The 19,709-nt window shown below is 39.9% G+C and overlaps 1 protein-coding gene across 1 annotated transcript in view; it reads right to left on the minus strand.

Annotated features, from left to right (window-relative positions):
- The window catches only part of GLP2R (glucagon like peptide 2 receptor), a gene marked incomplete at both ends in the record, with an annotated part of 43,218 nt that extends 24,036 nt beyond the window's left edge, over positions 1–19,182 (minus strand). The window contains 5 exons of the mRNA XM_082326926.1: positions 74–180; positions 2,618–2,739; positions 4,885–4,989; positions 12,006–12,099; positions 19,078–19,182. Of these exons, the coding sequence (XP_082183052.1) occupies positions 74–180; positions 2,618–2,739; positions 4,885–4,989; positions 12,006–12,099; positions 19,078–19,182 (533 nt within the window). The remainder of the gene's footprint in view (positions 1–73; positions 181–2,617; positions 2,740–4,884; positions 4,990–12,005; positions 12,100–19,077) is intronic.
- Between the last annotated feature and the right edge of the window lie 527 nt (positions 19,183–19,709).

The raw sequence follows: 19,709 nt of genomic DNA on the forward strand, positions 1-19,709 counted from the left end.
ATTCAGTTACATGAAAAGAAGAATGTGCATACTGGGGTCTGTACTTTTAAATTGCATCTAAATTGGTACTAACCTGAGTGAAGATAGTATAAGGAGAGCTAATACAAGTGAGATAAGAGAAAAATAATATCCTATAGTGTACAACAGCTGTAATGTGGTAAGTAATTTATGTTCTTCTTCCTAGGAACAAAGAAGAAAAATGTATTATACATGCAGGCAGGAGGGCAGAGCACAAACACAGCTCAGAAACTTTTGTGTCCAACTTCTTTGTGTTGCAAGGTAGCCAGGGGAGGTTTCTGACAGAGACGCTTGCAGACAGCATTAGTTCTTTTTAAATTCAAAGGCACTCAGGTCTCATTTCCAGATTGCTGCTGCACAAACACCATTCATAATCTGATTTACAGCTAATCATTGCCATGATTACATGCATCAAATGGATCATGCTGGTTTAATAACTGCAGAGATCAACTCACTCAACCTATATACACAAGTGCAATTACTATGTGTGTGGCCTGGGGACGCAATTACAGATCAGTTGTGTCTGTAGAGTTTTGAGAGTCAGCTCTGTCTAGAGCCATTGAAATAGACTGACTTCTGCCATGAGTTCAAAGAAAAAAAATCAAAATTATTAAATCAGAGTTGTCTAGAATGTCTTTGAATGATGAGTAAGACCTCAGAGGAGGAAGGGGGGCACTCATACTTTCTTTCCACTTTGCTTCATTTAACATTTCTTCTTGTTAAGTTTTTCCATTTAGCTACTTATGCCTACCTCTCCTCTCTTCATATTGCTTTTCTAGCTCAAAGAAAGCTTCTCTACAGAAGGGACGTAGAGGTACCGTATATGTGACTTTCATAATCCATATTTGGCCTGCAAAGATTTTCTTGAAACCTCTGTCTTTTCCTTGGTGATTCTGCTGTTTTCTTTGTGAATTGTCTTACTGCTCAGCACTAGGGATTTTAGAACTGTCTTCCCGCCAGTAGTTGTCTCTAATCAATTTATGCTAATGAGTACTATCTGGGTAGCACGGGTGAGCTGGGCCTGCTGGTAGAAACTCTCTTGGAGAGGGCGAAAGTGCCCAGGGAGAGCAATGTGGGTGCAGGAGATTCCCATAGCACAGCCATTAGTCACTTTGCTCCATGAAAATATTCAAACAGGCATGAACCTAATAAAAAGCATGAGTTATCATCTTGGCTGTGACAATTTTGCAACACCAAAGCAAATGAAATCAAGCTGATTTCTCCGATGTATGCGGATACTAGCTCTGTGCTATTTCTAACATCTTGAGGCTTTCCACTAAATATAACAAAACAGGTACAAAACCACATTTAGTGTTAGTAGGAAATCTGGTTAAAGCATTCAGAGAAATCGTCTGCTGTCACATAAGGTGAATTAATGTGTCTCCCACCCACAACTTTCCGATCCAGAATGGTCAACAAACCATGGAAAACTGTCAGTACTTAGGAATATTTTTCACACTTGTATAAATTAACTGTAAGTTTAGGAGTTCAGGTATCATTATATAAAGAGTTTAGTAAAAACTTGGTAGTACGTGGGGATCCTGAACTAATAGTGTTTAATAAAGTAATCAGTAAAGCAACGTTACTCAATAAAGTAATAAACAGTAACTGTGCTCACCCAATAAAGTATTAAAAAGTAAAAAATAATTAACAGTAGTAGTGCTTACCTAAGAGACTTAATTTTGACATTAACTAAGGTGAACACGATGGCAAATGAAGTTACAAGAAGCTGAAAGCAGATAAGCTGCGTGCTGTACTGTTATCTGAAACTCTGCTGCATTTGTTGCAAGTCATTGCTCAGTTGCGCAAGCAGGCAACAGGATCAGATCCCTGTTTCACTGCTTGAACTGTCCTTTACCGTAAACTTAACTCAGGTGGTGGAAGTGAGCTTGCTCAGGCAAACTGCCTTCTCTCAGAGAACACGAGCCAGGCTTCTTTGCAAATACAGAACAAGAGTGGGATTCCCAGCTTCATAAACCAGAACTGATCAGTAATTGTTTTCATTTTATCTTCACTACAAAAAGCTGTGTGCTGTCGAGGTGAGAGTACCTAGTTTGCTCTGTATCCAGCTGGGGAAAGCCATTCCCCCCTGCTGACAAAGCCCAACGCTTGGGCTGCATGCTGTATCAGACCACGAAGGATGGCATTTGCATTATGATGAATCCTCCAGTCTGTGACTAGCTAAATTTGAAAGGACCAGTTAATGGCTTATTAAATGCTAAAAGGCTCAGGAAGCAGCAGAGAATGAAGTTGTCTGGCCTTGGCAGACTACAGCGATTTGGGGCAGATGATGGGATGCTTTGAATTTAAGTCATTTGCTTGTCAGGTTGCACTGTTTTTCAATTTTATTAGGAGAAATTCTGCACATGTGAACACTGGACTCTGAACAGAAAATAATTTGTGGCATCTAAAGCAGGAATCCTCCTCCTCCTTAATCTTTCCTCCTCCGCTTCTTCTAAATAAAATAACAGGTTTCCATTTGGTAATCCAAATGAAATCTGAACATCTTTTGCAGGTATTCAGTGGAAATGTTTTATCAGTTACTCAAGAAGGGATTAAGAAGATTAAAGTATTAAACCATAATATAAAACATACTTACATTTTTTTTTAAATTATTTTTCTCAGAACATTCTGAACTATCACGCCAAATGTCTGTGGAGTTTTCCTTCGTTTGCCAAGTCCCTTCATCCAAGCAGACTCTGTATACATTTCCTACACTTCCTGAAAGTAAACAGAGGTTTAGTCTGAAAGGTCAAAATAAAGTTTTCATTTTTCATAAACGTTTTAAAGATTTCTCCCTTACAGCACAGCAATAGGCACCACCCCACCCCCACTCAAAAAAGGAATAAAAAACGCTTTTCTTTTGTCTTTGACAATATATTTGTCATATTTACATAGGACAAAGTAGGAATGTAACCTAGCAGAAATAAATTCCCAGAATGTACCTGGTATTTACAACAGATACAGTTACTACATCCAAAAGAAAAGCCTACATCTCACTTTATTCCTTTTTCCTCATTAAACTCATAAGTTCCATCAAGTATGGGTAGCACATTGCCCAGGCTGTGGAGTCAAAATTGTAGGAGAAAGAGTATGGTTTGATTAGGGAATGATCTTTCTCTGAAACACCTGTGGCTGGTGTTTTATTTATGTGCTTTGGGGCCTCATCAGCAGGTGGTGTGAACAGGTGAAGCTTTCTTGGCTTTCCCTGTATTGTCCAAGTTTATACTAATGAAGAATTTGCCCATGAGATCAGAAGAATGGTATGGGGACCCTGGCTGATGTTTGTTTGATGTTGTCCTTAACAACTGCCTTCCATTTATTTCTAATCAGACATGAGCTTTTTCATTCATTTTTTAATTAGGAAGTGTTTAAGGGTTGCAGCAACAACCAGAATATCTCGTTTCGCTCAGGATAACCAGAACTGAGAGAACTGCTTTGGGAGCACAGTTTGCTGTGATGGAGCAGGAGCTCTGTGTGGAGACTAAACACTGAAAAAAATCTGAAGGCATCTATGAAATGTGATCAGAAATCTCGTTTCTAGACTACCCTAATTTTTCAGTGCTCAGGCTTGGCAATAATGACAAACGACAATAAATTTACTTCAAGCTTCCAAGCATTTCTGGTCCAAGTCCATCAGTGTCTCAGAGCAGACACAGCTATGCCTTGGAAATGGCACCAGGAATAGAAATTGGGACTACAAACAACCCTAATCCCAGTCCCACAAAATCTCTAGGACAAGCAAACAGCTGGCCTGTCTCTAATGCCTCTTCTCCTACAGTGCTGTGGTAGGGATGAGAATGCCAGATGATGCTGTAACACAGCAGCCCCACTGTGTTCCCCACTGTGAACACAATTAAAAGCTTCATAACCTGGTGCAATGTATTACATCTTGCTTTTGTAGAAATTTAGACAGAAAAAGAGAAAAAAAGAGTCTCCATTACATGGAGGGAAGGAAGATGCTTTTATGTTTATTATGAAGAGCTGAATTTTTTCTAAATGGTTGGCAGAAGCAGTTGTTTGGGAGACTAGATAGAAACTGGGTCTCTTTCTGTTTAGCAGCAGAAAAAAGAGCAAATTATGACATTACAGAACAAACCATGTGTGGGGTGGACTGGAAAAAGCTAGGATAAGCAGCCTATAGTAGTCTCCCATAAACTAGAGGACTCAGACACAATTGGTTTTTCCGAATGGTATTAGAAACACAGCTAAGAAAGCCACATGTGGCTATGAAAGGCTGTGTAGCACGATTCAGAAATGTTAGGGTGCAGTTGTAGGAATGTCCTTTCGTTTCTTTAAGAGAAAGGGAATGTGGTTTGCTTTTAGACAGTTTTGCTCCTGCAGATGCTATTCTTTTTCCCTTCCTGAGAGTCTCCCTCCTCCACTCGCTTAATGAAAAGGCTGCTTGGAAAGCTTGTTTTTTCACCACACCACTTGCTGGTGGTGTGGTGTGTCCTACTGGAGGGCTGACTGCTTGGACTGCTGCCTTGTTTGGGTGTTCCAGCTTTCTGGGAGAGAGCTTCCAGAAAGTCAGTGGGGACCCCAGAAGTTGAACCTCAGAAGCTGCACCCCAAATCTGTTACTGCCAATACTGATAAAGGCCTGGCAGTAAGGTCACATGATCTTGGAAATGTTGCTTTATAGCAGACAATATGGAGCTGTAACAAGCATGGATGGAGAAAAAGAATAAATAATTAAACATCGACAACAATTTTGTGCCTCAATTCAGAAAAGAGGCGAAAAGAGGTGAGTCAAGAAAGCCCTCAGATACTTCAAAGTATAGTGGGACAAGAAAGACCAGCACCATCCGTCCTTTAGCTGGTTTCCCAGTATAAACTCGAAGGCAGGATACCACTTTCACATTACCATTTTCCAACCATGGCAAATATGAAGGACAAGGAACAGAGACATTTCCTGGGGGTGAGTAAGGCCAGCAAACAAACTGATCAAATGTCCCATTACAATGTATTCCTGGGGAGAGAAGCAAATAAAAGTTTTACAAAAAGTTGTTCAGACAATGGACAATTATGAAAACCATTGTATACTGTTCCAGGTAACCAGCAAGCTACTCCAGAGTATTTACAAGATGTAGCAGATAAACTTTGTGCATTCACTGTGCAATGCTCAGTGCACAGTGCAGAAATGGCTGCTACCCTTCTTGCCTGGATCTACACAACAGCAGCAGATTTTACATACTTCATTATGAGATAAGGGTATTGCTCAAAATCATCCTGAGGTATCTGTTGTCCCAGATGTAACAGACAGTTTCTAGCCATGCTCTCACCCACTGTTTTTGGTACATGCCACAGACTTTTTGCTGGTAAATGGAAGATATTCCACCTTTCATGACCCCTGTGAAACCGTTTCTCAGCTCAGACCACTGCCAGATTCTGGGGTAGTGACTCCTCTTAGTCTTTGGGCAATAGAGGTTAGGGAGCTGGTAATATCTCAGACCTTAGTTCAGTTTTAAGCTTCACAGGTATCACATCATTCACAGGACTTAAGGTTAAGATAAAACATTTGATAACGCAGAATTTAAATGGTGCAATCAGGTTACAGTAAGATAAAATAAAATGCATTAATGGCTGCACTAGTCTCTTGGTTAGTTTCTGTCTGTCTTCTAGGATAAGATGAAGTTCTTCTCTCTTAACTTTAACCCTTTTGCCCATCCAAAGCTAGAAGAGTAAGTCCTGCTTTCTTTTCTGTGATACATAGCAATACTTTGAGAAACTTATGTAGGAAGAAGAATACAGGGAGCAACAAAGATATAGCTGTGTGCTATCTCACCACCATCTTTTCAGGGTGTTTCTGCTAAAATACACAGCACAGTATGTACATTCATTACTAAGAATGTACCTTGTACCTTTGAGGGTGAACATCTGTGGCCCTATCTGCCTTATGACCTGTGTAGTTGTTAACATTTATAGCTGCATTTTTATTGTTCCTTTCCCTGATATCTGATCGAGGTTTGTTCAAGTGTGGATTGGGTAGGCTCCCAGGAGAAAAATATTTTTTTCTCCATTTCATGAAAACTGGAGTTCTGAGTCCCTGTAGTTCTCCTGATTGCCTGCTACAAACTGCTGCCCTCTAATATCTTGCCACGTGTCACTGCTTGTGGCCTCCTGGGTCATCTGGCTTAGTTCTAATTGCCACCAAAAGCCACCATTCTCTGCCTTCCCACCATAATACACTCTTCTTTTGCAGCATGCTAAGGGTTTCTGCACACCAGGTTTTCCCCACAGGTCATTGATCTCTAGCTTCTCACTACCATTTTTCTTTCTTTCTTGTGAGCTTTAGTTGTAAGCTATCTTGCAGGTGTACTGGCTGGGCTGATCTGTGCTTTGCTTCCCTTGTTTTCCAGGAAAACTTTTGTCCCCTCTGCAGTCCTCATCACTCTGTCTTCTTGCCTCTCTGAGTGTAGTCACATAGTCTGTAATTTATGGCAGCTTCTTTGTCTGACCTTTCTGTGTTTTGTCCTTCCTTATTTCCCACAGCCAAAGTAAACAGAAAAAGACAAGAGAAGAAGAGAGAAGAAGAGAAAAGAAGAGAAAAGAAAAGAAGAGAAAAAAAGAGAGAAGAAAAAAAAGAGAAAAGAAGAGAAGAAAAGCAAAGAAAAGCAAAGAAAAGCAAAGAAAAGCAAAGAAAAGCAAAGAAAAGCAAAGCAAAGAAAAGCAAAGCAAAGAAAAGAAAAGAAAAGAAAAGAAAAGAAAAGAAAAGAAAAGAAAAGAAAAGAAAAGAAAAGAAAAGAAAAGAAAAGAAGAGAAAAGAAAAGAAAAGAAGAAAAGAAGAGAAAAAAGAAGAAAAGCAAAGCAAAAAAGAAGAGAAAAGCAAAGAAAAGCAAAGCAAAAAAAGAAAAGCAAAGAAAAGCAAAGCAAAGAAGCGAAAAGAAGTGAAAAGAAGAGAAAAGAAAGAGAAAAGAAGAGAAACCAGGAAAGCATAGCATTTCCAAAATGTCAAAGGGCAACAAAAAGCAAAACTCTGGGAGTGAGATCATATTTTTCTTAGTAGTTGCTTCCTACTACTAGAAAGCACATGCCTGGGGATGATCAGACTTCCTAGAAGGTGAATTTTACTGGAGGTAAGGGTAACTCAGCTTTATTATCATACTGGCCATACATGCTGTTCTAATGACCCCTCTGTCACAAATACACCTTTCTTTCTGAGAAAGTCTGCTTAACATTTCTACTGTGTATCTTCATTAGTACTTTTCTGACTCCTGGTCATTCACCTTTGAAACTTTGAAGTCAGATAAACATCTAACAACATAGAAGAAAAACTTATATTTTCGGCATCTAGCAACAAGTATTATTTTATCATCACATAAAAATATAGCATGATGAAGTGAACAGTGAAGAACTAGATAACTGAATGCTTCAGCTGAGTGACACCCTGGCCCTTCCTGCATGTGCTTTTGGTACAGTGACTGTTCTACATGGTAACATCCTGCATGGTAACCAGAACAGTTAGTTGCTTACTTCCAAGGGAACAAATCCAAAACCTGCCTACCTGGGTTTTTTGGGGACCTGAGACAGCCCAGATGCATCACACTGCTGGCAGACATTTCGTTATGTGCTCAAATTGACACTGTGTTGTACTAGAAGCATAACAGTTTTGACAGAGGTGACTGCCTGGTTTTCTTGCCTCGAACTGCTTAGGACTCAGAAATGATGTGCCATCCATGCAAATCCCTAAACTGGAGATTCCCAGATTCTAAGTTCTCAGCATGGAAATGCATATTGGCAGAATTGCTTTAAACATTGTTGATGGTTTTCCCCTTTTGCTTAGTAATGGCTAGAATACTCCAGGACATTATTCGTATAATCTTTATTACCCTCTTGTAAGCTGATGGAAACTGATTCCAGAACCAACATGTCCTCAGAGCGTGGAAAGCACAAGTTCCACACACCAGATTACTTCTGTTTTCATCAAGTGCCTGCCCATAAAAAATACATAAACATCACAGAAAACTGGGACTGGAACTCTTATTTTCCCCCCAGCTGTCACTGCTGGATACATAGTGAGTCAACTTGAACAAGGGTTATCCTATCTCCTTCAGCACCACTAGTGGCCCAGTGGTTAGCATGCTTTACTGAAATAGCACAGAATCATAGAATAGCCCAGGTTGGAAGATACCTCAAAAGATCATCTGGTCCAATCTTTTGTGGGAAAGGGAGCCTAGATGAGATTATCTAGCACCCTGTTCAATCGCATCTTGAAAACCTCCAGTGATGGGGACTCCACCACATCCATGGGGAGGTTGTTACAGTGAATGATTGTTCTTCCTGTAAAAAAAGTTTTTCTTAGATCAAGAATGTCCTGGTTTTGGCTGGGATAGAGTTAATTTTCTTCTTAGTAGCTGGTATAGTGCTGTGTTTTGGATTTAGTATAAGAATAATGTTGATAACACACTGATGTTTTAGTTGTTGCTAAGTAGTGTTTATACTAGTCAAGGACTTTTCAGCTTCCCGTGCTCTACCAGGTGCACAAGAAGCTGGGAGGGAGCACAGCCAGGACAGCTGACCCAGACTGGCCAAAGGGCTATTCCATACCATATGGTGTCATGCTCAGTATAGCAACTGGGGGGAGCTGGCCAGGGGGCAGCGATTGCTGCTCAGGGACGGGCTGGGCATCAGTCAGCAGGTGGTGAGAAATTGCATTGTTCATCACTTGTTTTGTATATTCTTTTTATCATCATCATTATTATTATTGTTAATATTATTCACTCTTCCTCTGCTCTCCTATTAAAACTGTCTTTATCTCAACCCGTGGGTTTTACTTTTGTTTTTCCCAATTCTCTCGCCCATCCCACTGTGGGGTGGGGAGGGGTTAGCAACCGGCTGCGTGGTGCTTAGTTGCTGACTGGGGTTAAACCACAACAAGGAGAAACCTCTTCCAGTGCAACTTGTACTTGTTGCCCCTTGTTCTCTCCATGTGGCTGTTTGTGAAGAGAGAGCCCCCATCCTCTTTGTAGCAGCCTTTTACTTTGATGAGGTCCCCCCCGTACCTTCTGTTCTCCAGGGTGAAAAGACTTAAGTCCTTCAGTTTTTCCTCATAGGGCAGGTTCTCCAGCCCTTTGATCATCTCCATGACCGTCCTTCAGACCCTCTCCAGTCTATCCATGTCTTTCTTGAATTTTGGGGACCAGAACTGGACACAGTACTCCACATGCAGCCTGAGAAGCGCTGAGTGGAGTGTGGTGATCAGTTCTCTATCTCTGCTGGTAATGTCCCTGCAGATGTAGCCCAGGATCCAATTTGCTTTTGCTGAGGCAGCAGTGCACTGCTGACTTATGTTTGGTGTGTTGTCCACCAGGACCCCCAGGCCCCTTTCAGAGAGGCCGCTCCCCAGCCATACACATCCTAGCATGTACTGAGCTCTTTGGTTATGTCTTTGTTAAACTTCATACAGTTCTTGCTAGCCCACTCTTCCAGCCTGTCCAGGTCTCTCTGTAAGATGGCTCTGCCTTCTGACGTGTCCACCTCACCACCCAGCTTGGCATCATCAGCAAACTTGGTGAGGGTGCTTTCAATGCCATTGGGCCCAGATCATTTATGAAGATGTTGAACACTGTTCGGCCTGGTATCGATCCCTAGGGGACCCCACTTGTGACAGGCTGCCAGCCTGAGTCAAAACCATTTTTCACCACTGTTTGAGTGTGGCTTGTTAGCCAGTTTGCTACCCACCTCACTACCCTCCATCCAACCTGTACCTTCCCAGCTTGTCCAGGAGAAGGCTGTGGGAAGCAGAGTCAAATGCTTTGCTGAAGTCTCCCCATGTTGACAGCTGATGTTACCTTGTTGTAGAAGGTGATCAGGTTAGTCAGGCATGATTTGCTTTTGGAAAATCCGTGCTGGCTTTTCCCAATCACCTGCTTCGTTTGATTAGTAACAGTTTCTAGGAGGACTTGTTCCATTACTTTCCCAGGGACTGAAGTAAGACTAATAGACCTGTAGTTTCGTGGGTCCTCCTTTATTAGTGACTGGTTTCCATGCCTTGTTTAGTAATAAGCCTATGTTTTCTCTGTGCATCTGCTCACATATGATGTTGTTCTTGACATCTTTAGACAATTTCAGTTCTAGAAGAGGCTTAGCTCCTGACAGCATCTCTGTATGCCCTAGCAAAGTTCTGGTAGTCCTCAATGGGTATTCGGCTGCCTTTGCATAGCTAGTATGCTGCTTTTTTGCTTTTAAGCACACTCAAAAGCTCAGGAAGAATGAGTGGGCATTTCCTGCCTCATGCATACTATGAAAGCTGAACAAAGTCCTTGATGGAGATGGGGCTCAGAAAGGAGAATGGTGTCTTGCTTTGTTTCCCCAGCTGTTACAGCTTCACAGCATAAGCTGAGGCAATTAGCTCATGCTGTTGCAGCTGCCAGGAGCTGCAGCTGCCTCTGGAGCAGGTCAGTGGTGAAGGCTGGAGAGCATGAGGATTCATTCCTTTAGCATGCTGCCATGCCCAAGCAGAACTGCTCGTTTTCAGCAACTCCTAATTCAGTTGAAAGAAGATAAAGCCTGTTATTGAATGTGACCACAAAAAATAGTTTCCTTGAGTCACGGAGTATATCTTCCCTTTTGTTTTTCAAAGGCCTGTGAAAGTTAGAGATTTCAATATTTTGGGAAAAGCTTAAGGAACTTTAAAACATAAAGTATGACATAATTTAGGCTTGAAAACCTCTTTTTTTTTCCCCTGCTGTTTTAAAATCCCAGGTCAACGTTTTGGATTGATTTCCAACTTCTAAATGCATTTTGAATGATGAAAAATACACACATTGATCTTAATCAGACCGTATGTGCTGGCCAACAAAGTTGCACACTACCATGTCATAAATGCAGATTTCTACCACTAACAAAGTGAGTCAGAGCTCATAATATCCTGGAGTCTCCCTGTGCAGTTGATGAGGTGAGGTAGCTACCAAGCAAGATGACCATGAGTGTTAACACTTACACACAGGAGCAGAGACCTGTCTATAGCCAGTGAGTACAAAACATAGAGCACAGTTTCACTCTTAATCTTTCCTTGGTGACTGCAGGTACCTCTCTCCCAGCTGCTTCTTGAACTTCTCCAACTACTCAAACCAAACCTGTATCAACCTTTCCTGAAGACAGACATCTAGCTGAGCAGAGTTTATACTTTTAAGAGTGAAATAATCACAGATTATAAGCTCCCCTTTTGCCAAACAGCATAAAACTTAGAGCACTCAACCAGAGGTAGGAGGCATGGACTCAGTTCCTCCCTCTGCCACTTTTCAGGAGAAGATACTGTCCTCTGAAGCTATGCTGCTCTTCAGCCAAGAGTCCAAAAGCTGTGGAGGCAGGAGAATAAATAAGGGACTTGAAGCTAATCATTGTAAGTGCCAGGTGAACATGGGGCAACCTGGTCTCACTGTCTTAGTTTATTAACCTAATGACTGTATCACAAAGTGCATAAGTAGTCCTGTGAGAAGAGGGCAGCTCCCCAGCTACCTTGACTAGGCAGAAACCAGTCTCTGTCTTGCCTTATGTGTTTTGGGTTCTTGTCTGCCATGGCTCAGTTTCTGAAGTATAGAAATAGGAGACATCTTTTTCCTGGATAGTCTGTTCTCCTGTGGTTAGCATAATTTCCAGGTATATGGGTTTGACTTCCTTTAGGCTGAAAAGGGAAGTGAAAACTGGTCTCCTTCATCCAAAGGACATGGCTCTTACCAATAACAGGTAGCAGCTACCTCTTGACAAGGCACTCAGTGCTGCACCATAGTGGTAGCTCCACACCAGCTGTTCAATGGTTCGTTTCTGTATATGATCTGGTTTTACATATAGGAACATAATATGTTTCAGGACAAAGACAGCCATTAACTTCATGATTGCATGTTTGCATGTCTGGTTACAGCTGATTGTTCTACATTTAGAACTTCTAAACAGACACACACTTCTGCAAAGCAAGTAAAAGAATATTTGCATTTCATCAATGTTACTTAACATGTTGCTTTATTGTGCTGTTTGTTTCCTTACCAGTATCTACAGTTGATTCCTGCAGCATTTTCAAGCATTCTTGTCTATATTTCTTCCATCCAGTAGTGGTTTTTTCCAGCAGAGAGCCTTTGGCCTGTGAGTGAAAATACTGAACATAAGGAAAATCAGTTAGAACCTTGTGGTCTTTTAGTGGCAAGTTTCTTTCCATTATAAGAAATTTAAGAAGAGAGGAGAGAAGAGGAGAGAGGAGAGGAGAATGGAGGAACGGTAGGTAAGCAAGGAGGTAAAGACAGACCCCTTCCTTCTCCAGGAAACTATTAGTGAAATTTCTTCAGTTGCTGTCTTTGCCTGAGCAAGAAGTGTATTACCATGCTGCTGTATTACCACAGAAATCTATTCAACTTGTGTAAAGTTCCTTTTAAAACATCCACACAGATATTTAATTGCTAGGATCTGTGAGGGTGCACCAAAACCATTGACATTTCATTCCTCCACTGTAGAAAATGGGTGCTTATCTTCATGAATTTTACAGTCTTTCCAGGCTTTTTACAGTTGCCTTATGCCAAGGTCAGCTAGTAGTTCTCATGTATTTATGTTTCTGCTAGATTAATTTAGGAATCTCATTGATGATAATATTGAGGGCTGTTTATTTTTAGAGTATTTTTAAAGATAATCAAGCACACCTGGTTGAGTAGTACAGTAAAAAATTGAATAAAAGAGTAATGAATAAGCAATACTATTTAGCTACTAACACCTTTTCCCCAGTGCATTCTGTACTCCTGCCCAGCACTTTAAAGACCACTTCTTTCTCCAACAGCTGCAACTGTGCCATGGACATCTTTATTTTCCTTATTTTTTTTTTTTAAAACGTAATTGTAAATCTTCGTTCTACTTGCCCATCTGCACCAACTATGTTGCCCTTTTTGCCTGGACAGGGCACAGTTTTGCTGTCTTCTTGTGGCCATAGAGGAGAAGAGTCTTTGCCCTCAAGATTCCTCATGTAATGAAATGGAGCATTACTTTTATCCATGCCAAAATTTTCTCCACATAAAACATCTCACACGAATGGATTTTTATGTCCTGAGCTCTTGTAGGTACATTTTGTTTGTTTGTTTGTTTGTTTTAGATATTTTCAAAGCTGGTTTTGCCTATGCCTTCCTGTTATAGTGATGACCCCAGAGGAGATCAAGAATTCCTTTAAATTCTGAAAAGCTAGATTTCTGGAGAGAATATCACCTGGAACAATTGCATTGATGTGATCTGTTTAGAGAGAAGAGAAATAAAAGCACTTCAAGAACAATCTCCCTTTTACTAGTGTAGCCTTGAAGACAGGCTCAACTTTGGACTTAGTTTAATGACAGCAGATTTAATGACAGAAGATTTAATGACAGCAGAGTCCCCTCTGATGTCTGGAAACAACCATCCTATAATTACAAGAGCTGCCTGCTCCTCTTGGTTGCTGCTATGCTGTAGGCTCCTGGCTCCTTGCTCTGGCTCTTTCTCTTTGCCTGCTCACCCAGTGCTGTGTTCTGGAAGCTTCTGTCCCCAAATGTGTTTTGCTGCTCCTAAAAGCAAGAACAATCCACCCTCAATCCACAGGGTCCTACTGGATCTATCACCCACTCTCTTCTTTTCTGGGTGAAGATAGGCTGAGAATACAAATGAAGCAAAAAAGTGTGTTGGTGTCTAACTGGCCACTTGCTCTGATGGACAAATTCTGGCAGGTTGTATGGGAGAGGACTGCTGCATTTATAAGACATGGATGGCACTTTGGCCACAGAAACACACAGAAAAAACACAGAGATTGAGGGGATTGTCAGTGGTGTTCAAAAAGGGAAAGTGAGAAGAGGCTTAGGAGCCCTGCTTGGATATGCTGACCTTGAGTCACTCCCTTGGCACCGTGAAGCAGATAAGAAGAAAGGAAAGAGACCTAGACATTAGCATGAAAGGATGAGATCAGAGATGTAGATCAACAGTTGTTAGCACAGAGGAGAGAATTAAATGTGTCCACTGGTAAAATTACTCCCAATACAAAATTTGCTCTGCTGTTAAAAAAAAAAAAATCCCAGCTATAGGCAGATTTTAATAATGATTTTCAATATAGTGACTGATGTGTTTAGGATATGGTGGACATCTGTGGCCTTATCAATGTAAGGGTTGCAACTGTCCCAAGGGGACTCTCATATTTTAACTTGCTTTCTGTAAATATCGATCTTTCTGACACATCTTTATCACACAACACTCTGACTGCAGAGGCCTTAAGAGGGCTGTAGCTGATAATTACTGTTTAGGAAAGGAATGGCTAAAAATAGAAGAGTTAAATGCAAAATTGCTTTGTGACATATTAGATTTGGGCTGTTGAAGAAATGCCCAATTAGGAGTAAAGCAATAGAGAAAGGATAATGCTAGATACTGCTTACAGTTCAGTATCGGCATGATGACTTGGTCATTATTTATCCAGGGAAAAGAACATCAGCCTAAGCAGTCTCTGTGTAATATGCCAGTGGGTGTCCTGAAACCAGGGCTTTGAGAGGCCAGAGGTGGGCAGGTAGTCAAAGAAAGAACACTGTCACTATAAGTCACCAAAAATGAAAAATTCACTACTGGTTGAAAATGTTCCCAATTTTAATGACCAAATTTTGAAGAGTAGACTAAATATGTTTTCTAAAAGGCAGAAATCCTTATACCAAAGGGTGCTTTTCAGCTCTCTGGGGAAAATCAGTTTCCTTTTGTCTGGACTAGACCCTTTTTGGAAACTGCCTTTCACACATGTGTGCTTGTCCTGAGCTTGGCTGAGCTTGGTCATGTGCCAAGGGCTGAGATAAATAACCAGGACAATGTATGGCTGTGAACTTCACCTGTATCTTTTTCTTTGAACCTATGTTTGTTGTAAAAATAAAGCAAATCATATTTATTTACCTTCAAAATAAGAACAGTGGAGACTATTAGCTAGCTGTTATATGAGACCACTGTTTCATGCATGTTTTTGCTGTGTAAAATGTTGCCTGCCTGATACTCTGCTTTTAGTCTCCCAGCTAATTTCCAGACACCCTACTTTAAATTCCAGGGAGTAGAAAGACTATCATCATTCTTCCTCTGATGGGCTTGCAAGATAAAGAGAGAATATTTACAGCAGCCATGAGAAAGGAATGCATGTTTCCAAAATAAAAAGTATCTTGACATTTCCCTCATGTAGGCCTCAAAATGCTGGGAGTCAGGGGAGATTCTTCAGACACTCTGGGGTCAGTGAACCTTATCTGAAGAGGCAAAGACATGGAGATGACGCATTTGTAGAAAAGACTGCTTGATTTAAGGGATAACACTTCAGTTTCTCATAAACAAATGCATTAAACAGCCAAGGAAATACAAGGAAAGCCTCACAGCAGCTACCTGGATGCTTGTTTGGTTCCATTCCTGGACATGAGATTGACATGCAGTCATGAGGAAGCTCACTCAACAAGAGTGAGGAGCAGTTTAGGCATATATGACAGTTTCACATCACTTCCTTACATAATTGTCGGTTTTTGCAAAGCTGCAGGCACAGTCAGATAGCCAATAACTGGTCACTATTGATGTAAATATCTGAGATGCTTGGTTTTCTAACATAAGACTTTCTGATGAAAAAAAAAACCAAGTCTGTGTAAAATCGGAGCTGCACCTGACAAAAAAATTAAGAGCTGTCAGCTGACCTCAAAAGTTAATTTGAAATATAGTTAGAAGAACATATAAAATAATTTAAATTCTTAATCAAAAGAAGTGTAGATGATTGGAAATTAACAGGGGAGCAGACAATGACCAGTTAATAATGGCCATTTAGATCACAGAGAAACATGAACCCCTCTGCAGTGCATGCACTGTGATAGACCTAATGCAACATTTTACTCCTAGAAACCACAGCTAGAGGATGTATGTCGGGACTTTTTGAGAATTTATATTTAGTTGTTGAAATGAAGTGACATGAGACACCTGTAGACAACATTGCAATACAGGAGACTATTGACATTTCTGGAGCTGTACATACAAGGGAGGATGTTGAAAAGGAGTACAAGACTATTAATGAGTAGTATTTGTCCCTGGTGCAACGCTGCCTGGATAGTATGACTAATTCCGATGGTCATACCTCGAAAGAGATGGCAATAAATTTGCAAGTTGTAAGGAAAGTGCTGGAGTGGCCTTAATCATTAAACTAAACGACTAAGAAATCCCCGTAGATTTATCTTATCAAAGAAATGATAAACAGATATTCAACAGCAAACCATGATGACTTGAATGGCAGCAACTTGTGAATTGATCATCAGCTACTTACAGAGGGACTACCAAAACTACCTTAAAAAAGCAAGCTTGCTGTTCGTACGTGACTATTCAGTCTGCAGTGGTCTCCACTCTGGGGAAAAATCTATAAGGACATATGTATAGAGAAAGGCTGAAGAATGCTGGCAGTGCCTTGGAATGAGGAAAATTAGCTTTCTTTCCCTTCTTGGTGTGAAAGGAATTGATGCAGGTGCCCCAGACAGAAGACTTCAGTGTTTTCTGCAGTGGGACATCCTGTTAAGTCTCTTCTGCATTAAGTGCACTAAAGAGCTATTCACTGTCCAGTGAGAAGGCATACTGTGTGGGCTGGGAATAAGGCACTAGCCTTAAGAGGGAAAGGGAAATTAAGGAAGTGGGATACCTTGACATTGTATGTCTGTTTAACTAAGTGAAAAGGATCCAACAAAAAAATCAGACAGGCAGGCTTGTCTGCACACCTTACATCCATGTCACTATTATTTTTCAGAAAAAGGAGGGTCTGCAGGCTGGGTCAATGTCAGGAGCACAGCAATCACTGCAGAGATTACGGGGGCTTTTCCTGCTTTTGCTACATATGTAAGAAGGCCCAGTCCTGTGGGTATGTTCTAAGAACTGACAAATTGCTCCCTGCATCTGACATGGGTCTGTGATTACAGATCCCAGTGAGGTTTTATTATAATCTAAGTTTTGGGCTACTCTATGCTATCGAAATTTAGATACAATGCATGCTCAGCAGTAGAAATACAAGCTTTCAGGTAAATTTACAATGATCTTAAGCAGTGGCAACATACAGCTCAGCATGCCTTTTGATCTCAGTTTTATGTTTCAGTTGACATTCAGCCACTAGCATTTAAACAGGACTTCTGACTCAAAAGAAATTAAACTCCAACATCCAAGACAGAAGCTCAGAAAATCCATGACCTTTTGCCCTGCCTGGATGTTTCTTCACTTCAGGCTATCTGAAGTTTCACTGGTAGCAAATGAACCGCTTCAGCCTGTGGGCCTGGCACCCAGCTCGCACCAAAGTTCATCCGTACTGAAATTTAATCAGACTTCCCTGGAAGGGTCTTTCAATTCATTTGGTTTGCTCAGAGCCCACAAACTGCACCAAGACAACACCACTGTTTAAAAATAGGTTGGATGCAGCAGAAAACACTGCCTGAAGCTCTCACTTAGGAAGTGGATTATAATAATAAACCTCCAAGGTTGCAAACAGACTGGTTAAAATTTATTTTTTTCATAAATGACCACAGTATAATTTCTTATACTAAGCTAACGGTGAAATGAAATGTTTCTGTTTATTCAGACTATGCTATTATGGACAGAAAAAACCTTCAATTTAGGTATAAACTACAAAGAAGAGCTTAAATATTTACTTATTCTTTCAGCTATGATCCTGTTTTATTCTGATTGATATTTTTCATACTTGTATCGGTGTCTGCTAGAAAAAATTGATATAGTGATTTATGATTGTTATTTCTTTAAATTTTTCTTACTTATTAAATAAAATATGAGGAAATATAACACATATTTCTTTAACCAAGTTACAGGAATCACTATGACAAAGTAATTCACTGTGATTTATAGTCTTGTAAAGTTTTGATCTCACGGAAGTAATTGGTAGATTTTCTGTTAGCATTAATGGAACCAGTGCTTTGGTTGAGGTGTCCTACAGATTTAAGGTATCTCACAAACCTGAGAGCTGTTTCAGTTCTATATTCATTTATGTGAGAGAAGCTCTAGGTATGAATTATACAAAAGCATTAGGAATATTTTCTATTAAAAAAAAAAAACAGGATATGTGTCTCCTGGTAACTTTTTCTTCATAAAAAAGCTAGGAACACAATTACGGTCTCTACAGCACTCATGCAAACCCACTTCCTTAGTAACCCAGCTAAATGGAGGATGAGTGGCTAGAAATACCTTATTACTTTCAGTTTAAAATAAGACTGTCAATTACACTTATTCTCATGTACACTTATTTCATAGAAATGTAACTTAAATCTCTATATGAATCATATTCAGGTGAATTGAAATTTACTATATCTTAGTATTTTTTTTAATTTATCAAAATCAAGGTTGATATTAATAAATAATAATTACTAAAAACATAAGTGAAAATTTCCTTGAAGTGAATTACACTGAGATATTTTGTCATTAAATACCTAAAACTCTTACAAATTATCAGACTATATGGACAAAGTGGTAAGCTTTCATATTTTGTTTATAGATTTAGGAAAAAAAGAAGTGAATAGTTTATTAGATCTCTACAAGAAATAAAAGTAGAAATAACATACAGATTTACTAGCCTTCTGTAAGAAGCTGAGGTGAAGAATGAAACCAATAACACCAGATTTCACAAATGTGAGATTCAATACTCACCCCTCGTACAAGTCAAAGGCTAAAAGATAGTGCTAGAAACAAAGCAAAGCTGTTTTTAGAACAGGGGAAAAGCAGTAGAAAATAATAATGATTCACAATAGTATTGATATCTGGTAGGAAAATTGAAAAATAAATATAATTCAATACTGATCAACATTGGTATGAAAAGAGACTGTAAAAACAGATGTAATACAATTTATTCACTGTATTAATGAGCATTAATAGAAGAAAATTGTAATAAATAACCTAGTCAGAGTGAGTTCTAATACAAAACTCCACAGCTTCTCAGTCAACATTTCTCATGACTAATTTTTAATAAAGAGAAGTTGTTATGTCAGACCTATTTTTGAAACAGACATGCTGTTTGTGAAGGTTAAAATGTTATGTGATAGGAATCCACTTTTATACTTGTCCATTATTAATTATTGAATTGGCTTACCTGTTTCACTAGAAACAATATCATGACAGAGCTGGCAGGCGCTGGAGATATTCTGGACCAGAGTCCCATGCTGGAACAGAGACCAAAAAGTGTCACCATGCCCATTCTAATAAATTTTTCCCCGATATGCTGCTATTTCACTCTACTATAGATCAATTATATCGCCCTGTCCTGTGAAAAAAAGGTAAAAATGTCTTCTTTTATGTGTGCAACTGTTTAATGAATGTTCTTACAAATAAGTGAGGAAGTCTACTAAAGTGTCTAGGCTTGCTAGACTCCAACTACGCTTTGTTTTTTCTGATTAAAGGCAGAGAGAATTTACTCTAAACTCCACAGAAAGCCTGCTTACTGTAGCTTGTCCTTTAGCCAATAAGAAGTCAGAAAACTATTAAAACATTAAAGGGCTGGTCCTGTTCCCTTGAAACTCCATGGGAATTTTGCCAGTGGTTTTGCAAGAATGTAATCCAGCTCAATAAATACATATATGTGTTTATACACACCTCATGAAACCATTAAAAGATGCCCTAAAACACAGAAAAACTTTGTGTACGAAGCTTGCTGAACGTAGTTGGCTGTTAGGAAGCAGCTCAGTAATAGCTGTTTTTATCCTTTCTGATCACATTTTGTCAAAG

Source organism: Platalea leucorodia, assembly GCF_965183815.1.
Source record: "Platalea leucorodia genome assembly, chromosome: 14".
NCBI lineage: Eukaryota > Metazoa > Chordata > Aves > Pelecaniformes > Threskiornithidae > Platalea > Platalea leucorodia.